Here is a 12,669-nt window from a genome sequence, read left to right on the forward strand (position 1 = left end):
ATATTGCACAACCATATATGTGCACATACACTCACACATGTGTCTACAGTAATGTGCACACACACACACACACACACACACACACACACACACACACACACACACACACACAAAAGAAAAGACACTCGAAACCTAGCGATATTTGCTGCTACTGGAGCTGGTCTGATGATGAGGGAGGCAGTTTGGGAAGATACTTCTGATGGCTGAATTTGGTATGTTTTACTTCTTGCTTTTAGTGAGAAGGAAGTCTCAGAACAAGTGACTAATTACTACTTGAAAATTTAAGAAAATGGTGAAACATAGATCTGCTTATAACCAAAGCTTTTAGCTTTTCACTATGTCATATACTCAAAAGATACTTACAGAACCCTTCAATTCTCTTGTAATTATGAGAATCATAGGAATAGAATAATGAACATAGGAAGTAATTCCTCTACCCTAGATGACTGACTTTCCAATAGATGGTAAAGAAATAAAATGTAATGATGTCTGAAGGGAATATTGAATAATGGTAAAATAAAGGAATTAAAAGAGATTAAACAAGACCTATTTTAAAATTTACATTTATTCTCTCACAATCTCTCTCTCTCTTTCTCTCTCTCATGTGTGTGTATATGCATAGGTAGAATCCAGAAGACACGTTGCTGAAGTCAACTCTCTTTTTAATATATGCATCCCAGATATTGAGCCAAGGTTGAATGTGTTGTCAGCAACTGCCTTTACCCAATGAGACATCTACCCACTGTAAGACTAATTTTTAAGATACAATAAAAATAATTATATAATAATAGCATAATAGTAATAATAATAATAGCAGGTAAGTGAAGCAGTAACACTTAAATATATTGGTCACAAACTAATTACAGTTTACAAGAAAGATGAATGAACAAGTTAAATACTATTTCAGAAGAACAAGTTTGGTGGGAACAGAAGAAGCCAGCACAAGGAGGGGCTATTGGTGAGGTAGCTGGACCTTTAAGACTTGGGAAGTTCTGGTTGCTTGCTGACTTTTACCCTCTAGAGAATAAAAGCCATTGCAAGTTTGAGTTAATGAGTAAAACTGTAGGCTGATGGACACAAAGTTGACATTTTAACCTCTATCACATCTACATGAAGAGATAGGAAGTGATCACCTCATGAGTGTGGATCTTTTATGAATGGGAAGGTTTTATGAAAAGGAAGGTTTTACAGTTTTATTCAATCATCGATTCTTAAAAGAGTTGGCACACAGGAAATGAAGGAGGAAGGAGAAAGGGGTCCTGTTCTAGGCCATTAAATTCCTGGAATATATTACTAATGTTTGTGTAAACAAAGATTTACCTGGGTGGGGGTAAATACACAAGTTTAAATTTCTTGTCCTGAACACAAATTTGATACAAAAGACTCATATCTGATATTTCTTCCAGAAGTGAATCCCACCACTAACCTTGTCAGTGAGCTTGACTCTCCCTTAGTCAAGCTTCCTAACATGATCCCATTCTCAGTGACAGGTTGATTGTAACCTTTGACTGTCACTGATCTAGGCACTAATATAGCATACCTAAATTTTGCTAAATTCTGGACTCAAACAATGTATGACAATTATGTGGAGTTTCAAGACACTAAGTTCACGGCACCTTTTTTGCAGTAATAGATCAAAGAGTGCAATACTAGAGTAAAGTTAGTCACTTACTGGATGTTCTATCGGTGGAATGACATCTTTCAAGACATGCTGTGAATGGTTCCTTCTGTGCCGGGAAATCTGCAAACACAATGACATTTGATGCCATTACATTTTTTTTCTTTACAAAGTTGGAAATCATTTTAATGAGCACAATTTAGTAGATATGCAAATGGAAATGAACATATTAAAATTTAATTAAATAAGGATAATAACATAGATATAAAATGAACAATGCATTAGATGTTAAGTAATTTGAATAAAATTTGGATTTCAAGATGGCTGGCTGGAAAAAATAGTTACGTGTTTTTTTAAGCCTTGAATTTCCTCTTATAAAGTAATGAGATCAGTATTCCAATTTTGGATCTCACCAGACCTATGCACCTGCTTTAACTAAATTATATAATGCAAGTGCCACTACATGGCATTAAATGTTAGAACATAAAGATGATATTCATATCCCTCTTGGAATTCTTAGCTTGCTAGTTTCAATGTTATGAGGAAGCTGAAATCATTCCATTCAGTGTGTCCACAGGGAGAGGCTTTGGCATGTTATGGTTGGTAGAGTAATGAGGGTCTAGCAATCAACTAATCACATGAATTTGAAATGTCCTGAGGACTGGTTCAGCCATTCATGGAGTAGCCTCAGCCTTCAAACTTCCAAGGAGAGACAAAATGAGCATAGGTTTTATTCAGAAAAAGATTTTGCTTTGGTTACCAGACTCTAAGCATAATAAAATAGTTTGCAACCTTGTATTTCAGCATCTTAGGTTGCAGTTAACTGGGAAATATATTTCATGCTGAAATATGATGTGATGGTGCCAGCTCATGATTCTCAAAATATGTGTTGTGTTATTTTCAACTCTTCCTTTATTGTTTAGATGCCATTAAATACACAAAAGTCACATGGCACACTTTGAGCAAAGAAGAATGAAAGTTCTTTCTCCAGAAGAAGCATCATGGACAAATTCCATCATTAAAGAAGAGAGGGGAAACTTATGATTTAATATGATTGATGTATTAGAGGATCTTGTTAGTAAGATTGCTCCATATTTTATATGAAAGAGAGAGTGGGATGGAAGAAAGGAAAGAGAGAAAAAAGTGGATGAAAGCAATAAAGCAGGTCTTAGAGACGAAAAAGAGTTCCTGTTTTTGGCTCTGGTTACTGGTATGTTTAACAGACTGAAGAAATTAGATCAATGTCTGTGAAGATTTTGAGGTAATTGTATTACCATAGAAACCAGACGCTGGGCCTAAAATCCTGTAACTCTATACAATCCTGGAACCCCATATTTGTTCCACAGACCTGTTATGAAGAGAACAAAATTTGAGATCATTCTCTCCACTGTCCAACTGGAGTCTGGATGGAAGGATGGGCATAATGCACAGGGAAGAACAGTTAGAAAGCAGACACAGGCTCTACAGAATAACAGCACGGTGTGTTCTCCTAGGCAGAAGAGCCAGGAATGGTCTCCACCACTGCAGGGGTCTCACAAGGTCAGCCCAGCAGGACCATCATCATTTGGGGGTACTGACTAGGCTGTTTACCATTTTCTCCTCATTTACCTCATTCTGACCCCACCACTGTCTGTTAAATATGGTAGATAAAGTAAAGCAGACAATTTGAATTTTAAGTTGTAAATCATTTAGCTCTCCAGAGAGACTATGACTTCATGAAAAAGAACAATTTATCACTAAAGATTCTGTAAATAGAGTCCAATGTAGTTGGATGTTGTGATAACTTATCTTCGTTTTCAATGTGATTGGATCTGAAATCAACTAAGAAACACATATCTGGCCTAGTCATTAAGAATATTTTCAGGAAGGATTAACTGTGGATCAGGAAATACCCTCTGCAAAATGGGCAGGAACTTTGGCCAGTAAGTAGCCTGGAAGTCAAGAGGTCCAGAGGAAAAGCACTACTATGGCCTACGTGCTTTGTCTCTTTGCAGTTAAGTGTGTGTATCTTCTTGTTGTTGCCACAGTGCTTGCCATCAGAATCCAGATTCTTTGGCCTTCCAACATAAACTAGAGACCAGCAGCTCTCCCAGGAGGCACTAGCTAGCTCACCAGAGCATCAGCGCTAAACTGGGACTGCTGGGGTGTCTGAGTTCTCAGCCTCTCAAGTGTACAGATAGCCACTGCTGGAGTACCTCACCCCTATAATGTAAGACAATCTTGTGTGTGTTGGTTAGCATTATCTAGAGGAATGGGATGATTTAGGGATGTCTTCTTTAAGGGGGAGGATAGAAAAATTTCTAGATAACATTTTAGCTTGGAGCAGTATTGATATATTATGTTTTGTGCAGCTATCATCCTTTGCACATAAATATATCACACAAACATTACATGTGCATATATACATATACATATACATATATATATATATATATATATATATATATTATATATATATATTGTATCTCATCACTAAGTAACATCAGGAGGAGCTGAAAATTGGAGTACTTTTAGTGTGCAGAAGGACTGTTTCTAGGGTAGATGTTTGAGAGAGAGTCAGGCATGTAAGTTTGCATGCATTTAACAGGGAAGCTAAAAATCAGTTTTGAAACTTTTTTTCTGCTTTTTTTTTTTTTTTTGAGTCAGGATTTCTCTGTATTGCTTTGGAAGTTGTCCTGGAACTTGCTCTGTAGACCAGGCTGGCCTCAAATTCACAGAGATCCTTCTGCCTCTGTGTCCCAAGTGCTTCGATTAAAGGTGTGCACCATCAACGCATAGCTGGTTTTGAAACTTTTATAGATCATCTTAATCCTTCTGTGGGGGAGGTAATACCCCTGATCATTCTTAACTCAATAAGCTGCTGGTCTGTCACGTTCAACAGAATTATGAGGATAATGACAATAGAGACCTATCATTACCCATTCTTTGCTGAAACCGTCTTCCCAACAAAGCAAAGAAATATGCCATCCCGACCTGATTAGGCTGACCAAGAGTTATGGTCCTGAAAATTATGATTTCATAATGGCTTAATTTCTACATATAGATATCAGGAAATGTTAGGATATATCAAACTATATTTCCATGGTATACTTAATTAAAACAATAAATACAAAGAAATTTTGGGGTTATCTAAAATTCTCATGAAATAAGTTTGGAGGGAAAAAAGACTCCCAAACTGTATTATACATAATAGAAAATTTCATAGTATCTTTATAGGTATGAATAAGTAACTAGTTATTATCTGATTTACTAAGTTTTCTTGGAATACCCATTATAAATGACAGTTTAAGACAGTAAATCACTATGATCAGGCTGTGTTGTCAGAAAAATGTTTATGACTGGTACACTCATTTCAGTAATTTCTGAGTAGATCATTAAAATACACTTGTTATGTTACCAAATAGTTCTACTGTGAGTACTTCATTTAGAGAGCCCTAGTTATTCTCAAAGATTTCAGTTTCAGACACCTATGCTTTTTTATTTTTTATTTTTTTATTTTAGAGGCATTCATATTTACATATCCATGCAGCCATTCCCTCACCCTCCCGTCCTCCCATGTTCCCCCCAACCAACCCTCCACCTCCTCCCCAGGGATAGTGAGGCCCTCCACAGGGAACCATCAAAGTCTGTCATCATTTGTAGACACCTACATTTTGTCTGAAGTTGTTTATATCATGTTTCAGGACCTGGCAATGTCTGTTAGTCCCCTTTAACTTCTGATCATTTTCTAAATAATTGATAAATTTGAGAAGTTGACTAACAATGAGAAATTATGGTAGTTTACTACAACTTTATTTCAGCAAGTTATTTTTTCATGTGATTATGGAAGCTTTAACTCCGTGGAAGGCATTATTTTCATGTATGCTTCTCTTAGGTTCTATGTGGTCTTAAGCCTAAAAGAAACATGTATGTATGTTTACCACATAGATGAAGGCACACAGCCAGCTTGATTGTGTTAACGTTCATATTTCTGAGTTATGAAATGTTTTCAGTATTATTTTACAATTCTTGTTTGAAATAATAATGAATTTTTACATGTGTATTTCCAAAATTCTGAGCAAGGTGCTGACAATTCAGTTTCTCTGGCCTGTTTATTAAGAGTGTCATTTAAGAGTTTCAATTGAAGTGAAGCTGTTTTTATCTCGATACCCTGCCTCCTAAATAACAAAGCTGTGATAATGAGTATTTGAATTGATGATAAGCTTTCATTTGGAGAAGAAAAAGTGTTATGTCACATTTCATCATTTTTTTTCCATGAGCAAGATATTTACTCAATGATTGTACCTTCTTAGTGATCTATCATACCCTATAAATAGGAATGATTTGTAGTATGTTCCACTGTAAAACAATTGAAATGTAAATGTCTTCTGATTTGGATACTCTTAAAACTGATACCATATTGGTGTATATGACTAAACAATTTTGATCAAAGCCGTGCTTTTCCTTCACTATCACCACACAATCCTCTCTCTTCTCTGCAGCTTTGTAACTGTGGAAAGTTAAGTGGAAAGGCGAAGTGCCCAGAATTCGTAAACATGTTTCCTCAAACCCTTCTCTTTTCATATTAGAATATACACCATAATTTTTCAGATCTTTAGATTCAAAACAGAATTTAAAAGTCACTGTTTCAAATGTTCTTCATTTTTGTCTTCCATTTCTTTTTAATTTTTTTTATCTATTTAAGCCCATGAAGCTGATGAGTGGGATTAGTTGTGATATATTACATACTGTAAAAATAACAGAATTTGGGCACATTATTTCCCCTGTGTGGGAGGGTCTACCATAAAAGTTATACATAAACATGAAACATTCCACACAGCTCTGATTTTAAATAGATTACCATTTTTGATGAAAGTTTATATCTTGTGGCTTAGACTTGAAATAAAATCACTTGAAAAGCATTAGTGCGTTCCAAGGTTTCACAGACATGTGCGTTTTCTGAGGCAATACCTCCCATTAGCAACCTCCCTGGATACGTGGGTGAAAAGCAGAAGTAAATCTGTGGTTAAGTTTAGTCTTTATCTTCACAGTTTCTCAAAGGTTTTATTTTGGCATATCCCAAGTCTTATATTCAAATTTTCATTTGTTTTGCCAAATTCTATGTCTTAAAGCCTTCATAATCAGAAATTAAGGAAAGTTAGTGAATTCTTTAGGGAATATGGAGACACAGCTAATATTTCTAGTATGTGTAACAATGGAGTTATTTTTAAATCATAAATATTGCCCAAATGATGACTGCTCTCACAGTGTGTGTGTGTGTGTGTGTGTGTGTGTGTGTGTGTGTGTGTGTGTGGTAGCTAGCCTTGCAGAAAGAAGGCTGACATGGTGGTCTTGACCCTTCTGTGTACTTATTCTGTTGTCACTCTGTGGACACAGGAAACTTACCCAGTTCTCAGTTTTCTGCTGTGCTGTAATGAATATTTCAGTAGACTTATGTAGGCAATCACAGAAAATCAACAAGAGATCAAATTATTTTATTTTGTACCTTATTAGTGTATGATCGATACATAGATTAGCATTTTTATTTTCCATTCCCTTCTGACCACTGTATATTCAAATGTCCTAGTGGGCATCCATAACCAAATCTATTCCCTACACATAACCCTTTGGCTGATCCTTAATCTTCCTTTTATTGTATGATATGTGTCAGAAATAGGACACTGCTTATTATGTCTTTTATTCCCTAAGAAAAATTAAAGGGAACAATTAGAAAGGATTCCAGAGATATGCTAAAGCAAAACTTAACCATAATTTCCTGAACTCCAGATAATCAAAGAGAGGCACTTCTGGGATAGTTCCAAACACTTAATATATTTTGTTTCTTTATTTAAGCGCAACCACATGTTTTCCTTCAAGAATAAAATCAGACTAGCTACTGATCTTATTTAAATACAAATGAACTGTGTACAGTGGTGCCCATTGGCTTGCTTCAGATCAACATTATTATTTAGTCTCTCATTGTGGACATTTTGAGTGGAATGCTTCTCTCCAGATTTCTCAGAATGAGAGGCACCATTGCTGTGAAGCAAGATATAACTCAGTTTCTGTCTTTCTAGACTGAAATCATCATCAGAACCAAAGACTGAAGATGTCTGAGCAATATGTTTGTCTGTATTTCTTTAACATGAAGTATGCCCATGCCTTGTCTTCATTCTTAGCATTTTATCTATGTAGGAACATCTATGTTTTGCTAAGAATTTTGGTTTTATATATACTTTAACTATTGTTTTCCTTAAATATTTTAATTTTTTATTGATACACAATCATAGCACATGTTTATGGGGTAAAAGTGTAAAATTTCAGTCTAGAAATATAATGTGTATTGATCAGATGAGGGTAGTTTATGTATCCATTATTTTGAGTATTTCTCATGTCTTTGGGGAGCAAAGCTGTTTTGAAATATGCTTCTAATTATTGTCAATCTGAAGTACCACAATGTGCTACAGAATATCGGGAGTAACTTCTATTCAAGTGTGCCTCTGTTAGCACTAAACATTCTCTCCTTTCATTTCTTTTTCATGCTAACTACTCTCTTCATAAGGTTGACTTTTTAGATTCCACATATGTAGTGTTCAGTCTTCTCTTTCTACAATGAAATTCCTGTGATGTTAAATTAGAAAGTTTGATATGGGTAATGGCTTTGGAAGTTTCAATCCATGATAAGTTGATCACAATGCTATAGGCCTGTGATGAGACAGCACATCCTGTTGGAAACATATGGCAAAGCAGAACCCCTCAGTTCATCATGAGGGAGCAAGATAGAGAAATGGGACAGACCAGGAGCCCAGGGTGGGGACAAATACAGTGGCATAACAATGTTCCATAATGCTCCCTTCCTAAAAGTCTACGATACCTCCCAATATCACTACCTTTGGGCACACACCAGTGACACATTTTATTGAGCTTATGACACTATTAACAGCAGAACAGGAATTATTGGAGTCACACTTATGACACTTATTGCAAAATAAAATAATTCACTCATCCCATTTACTCTTGACAATAGAGATATTCACTCTAATGCAGACAAAAGAAATAGTTCAAAGAGTAGATTATGAAACTATAGATGTTATATTCTATAACATTTGAACAAACTTGCATTTTCCCCACACGTATAATCTAGTCATTTTTTAAATAAAAAGATTGAAGCCAACAGAAAATAACACTAAGAAAACTATTTCATAAACACCTCATAAAGTGAAAATACAAAATAAATAAAAATTATTATTGAGGACCAGGATTTTTATGAGACACTACTCATATGTACCCAAATGAAACACAGCATTGTTAAATTCCTATTTTGCTGTTTTGTGCAGACACGTTCTCCATCTGATTTCATGATATCTAACTCCATGAAATTCTTAACAAATTAAATCAGGCTCAGTTTCAAATTTTAAAAATTCTTTCACTTTCCAGAAGGGCCTAGGTTAAAAAACCAAGTTTTCTTTTTACTTCTGCAAATTTATTTTGATCACTAACAAAGAAACTCTTTTGGTTTTTGGAAAGCAGTGATGCATTATGTATGATATTTCATCTGTGGTGTGTAAAGTTGGACAAAGATACCTGTTCCTTGCTTTCTATATTCTAGTGACATTGTTTTTATAAATCTTTATTTCTTAATTTAAATGTGGTTATGCACTCCATGAAAGTTGCCTGTCTGTGTTGAGAGCCATTTCTACAAACATTGTGGGAGGCAGATTTGAATAGCTACAACATTCTTTGAAGAATTAAGACTTTCTGCCAAGTGTGCAAAATAAGCGCATTGAGTGAATGCCTCCAGCATCTTTAGTCTATACCTAATTATTACACCTTTCCAGACTGCTTTCTTCACTGATTCTTTGAGGTTCCTAGAGACCCCAGAACTCACCTTCTGCTGCTGAAAGAGAAGATTTAGTTTTGAAGGTTAATCCGACTCAGCAGGATTGAAGGATGGCGCTTTTCCTTGGTTGTAAGTATGTTGGCTCAGGCCAGACAGCTGTTAGGACATTCTCCTCTGGGAATCGTGCCCTCAACACCCTCCATTGATGCACATACATGGTCTACTGGCTGCCGACTTCCATGCCCATCTGCTCAGATGGCCTGGTGCCCACTCACAAGTTGGCTGGATCCTTGCCCTTAGTGTGTAGGTGCCAGGCAATGATGGGTTTAGATGGGCAGCCTGCATAATACTCCAAGTGACTTTTTTTTTCTTTTTCTCCGTGCAGTATCTCTCCTCTGTGCCTTCCATGAAAGGGAAAGTTGTGTTTCTCCACCCCTGATCATACCCATGGACACATGCAGCCTTGTACATGTAGATGAACATGTGTAGTCAACCTGCCACCCACAGTAAGATGAAAGGGGGGGAGGATTCTCCAAGATCCAAGTAACAAGTTCCAACAATGAAATGGGTTGGATTGTGAAAATCCTGAGCACCTGGAGTCTGTCAGAAGACATTTAGTATGGGTGTAAGTACAACAGGCTGATTCAAAGCAGGGCACCAGGACATGGCTGAAGCTGCAGCAGTGTTGTCTATTGCAGTTCCAGCACACATCATTCGCTTTGTGTTGAAAATCAAGCAGAAATAACAAGCTTAATAGGAACACAAATCTTATGTTCAATGGGGCCAAGGGTTGATGCTGTGTTATTCAGACCACCGAAATGACCCTGACCAGAGGTCCTAATGGAAAGAAAAAGAAATGAAAATAGCATCATTCCTTCTAAGCTACAGCAAACCCATGAAGAGGAATAGATTGGCACAGGAGGTTGTGACTTTAATGATCCAAAGCATATGAATGCTTGTTAGCAGACAGCAGACAGACATAAGTAAGAACAACAGTAATGACAGCATCTGCAGCCTGGCCTATGGCACAAAAACCAATCAGGCAGCAGGGGAGAGGAGAGCCCGAAGGTATGTTAAAGCTGTGCTTTCCTTGTGTGTTTATTTAAGGGTGATTGAATTCAGGGTATTGTCAGTCTGCCTTGGAGAATGGTTATCCAATGTGTAGGCATGATCTTTCTCTCGGAATATGCTCTGTTGAGTCAGTTAGTTATGTGTGACTACTTGATCTGTCCTAGCCTTTATAGACTGCCAAAATTGTCCAGTCCAAGTTCCAAAGGAACGAGGCCTAAAAACTTTTGGCTCTAAAATCAAATTAGGCTTCTCTACTTCCTTAGCCAGAAATGCATAAATACCCGATGGCCAAAACCAAAGAATTTGACATTGTGGAATGGATAGAGCTGTCATATACCACTAAAGTGTGGCAATATCCACTGTTTGAAGTCAAGACTAGTTCAACATCTTCAGTAATCAGAACAGACTTCTCAGGACACCTTTCTGGGATAGTCTGGCATTGGACTAGGAATGTTTCTGGCAAGCTGCCGATTTCAGATATCAAAAATGTAAGAACATACGGTTTTTAAAAGAAAATCTGCCATTTTTTTCTGTCCAAAAAATTCATAAAAGCAGCACATTTACATACTAAAAGTGGGTCCCTTATTCCATGTTCAGGTTATTATCAGTTGCTTAGATGCAATCTTAAGAGAAAGAGTAGAAGAAAAAGTAAGTCAGGATGATTCAAAGGAAACTGTTATGTGACTAATACTTCCATTAGCTAGAATCTGGAATTATCACAGGAAATTCTGGTGAAAAGTAGAAGAAACTTAGGGTAGAAACATCCAACACTCCTTTATCTGATTACTGTGCTGGGAGTTAGCCATCAGAGTTCCCTGACTGTCCCATCAAGAGAGTCCTGAGCACAGAAGCCAGTTTCACACATCTTGGAGTCACAGTACTTGACACACAGTTCCACAGTGCTAAGAGACTGAACTTTTCAGACTTTTTTTTTATCCCTTTATACACTTGAACTACTGTGCCATCAAATCCACCATGAGCATTAGCTTTGGCCCAAGATACATTACCAGTGATGTGTTGCTAACTCCTTTCAAAATATGAGCCAACTGAATTTTTGGTCTGCTCTAGATGAACTTTGATAATTTCTTCTAGGATACTTGACATCCATTTTGACTTAAAAAGGGTCAAATTTTCCAAGTAATCCTTCACTGATCATAATTGAAATAGAGTTGGTAGGTGTCTGAAACTTAGGTTGTTCTCTAGAAAGGAAACCTGGGTAGATATACAGCCATTGAAATAGAAAGATACAAATGCAGAACTGTGTGCAAGGTAGGACATGAACACTTCAAAATACATTAAACCAATCTACTGTCACACCATTGCATGTTTGCTTACCATGTACTCTGCAGATTACATAACCTTTGGCAACTTTGTATCTTCAGTTATAAAATTTGTTGAAGTATGGTATTTGTTATTACATGGAATGGCATTAAAAATAAAGGAAATAATCACCCTAAAAATAAGAGTATGTGGTGAGCCCTCCATATAACATTTCATCGTGTTCTAGCATGGTAATTAACATTAGCCAGATGTACTTGATGAAATTCAAATTTCTGAAAATATATTTTAAATTAATTATTTCTTCTTTAAAGAAACTCCATTTCCTTTGAAGACATTGTGAAGTATTTTACTAGAAAGAAACTTTTGAACATCTACACAGAAATATTATACCAGACAAGTATGCTGAGAGCTAGGAATCTTGGTGCCATCTTAGAATTCTAATTACCTGGCCTTATTTTTCTTTTATTCCTTCCTTCCTCCTTCCCCTTTTGTTTCCTTCTTTTCCTTCTGTCTTTTTGAGACAGGACCTTACCATACAGCTTTGACCGGCCAGAAATTCACTTTGTAGACCAGGATGGCCTCAAACTCGGAGAAATCCACTGGGTTTTGCTCTTGAGTGCAGATATTAAAGAGGAGAGCAACCATCAAAAAAAATTCATCATTCACTCTCATGATTCCCCTGTCTTATCTGACAATGTATAATACTGGCTCAAAGTCTGTTGTCTCATCATCTAAATCTTATCAGATCCAAGATAAAAGTTTTATTAGCTAACTTGTCTGTGGTGATTTGAATTAGAATGGCCCCCCATAGACTCATAATATCTACTGTGATGGTCATGGATTCATGCTATGAAGCTGTAAGCAAGCTCTGAATTAAATT

At 36.5% G+C, this 12,669-nt stretch overlaps 1 protein-coding gene across 1 annotated transcript in view; it reads right to left on the reverse strand.

The window, feature by feature from the left end:
* Arhgap15 (Rho GTPase activating protein 15) overlaps nucleotides 1-12,669 on the reverse strand; it is a 574,586-nt gene that overhangs the window by 526,907 nt on the left and 35,010 nt on the right. The window contains exon 3 of the mRNA XM_035447073.1: nucleotides 1,673-1,741. Within this exon, the coding sequence (XP_035302964.1) occupies nucleotides 1,673-1,741 (69 nt within the window). The remainder of the gene's footprint in view (nucleotides 1-1,672; nucleotides 1,742-12,669) is intronic.

This window comes from Cricetulus griseus, chromosome 6 (assembly GCF_003668045.3).
Source record: "Cricetulus griseus strain 17A/GY chromosome 6, alternate assembly CriGri-PICRH-1.0, whole genome shotgun sequence".
NCBI classification, from domain to species: Eukaryota; Metazoa; Chordata; class Mammalia; order Rodentia; family Cricetidae; genus Cricetulus; species Cricetulus griseus.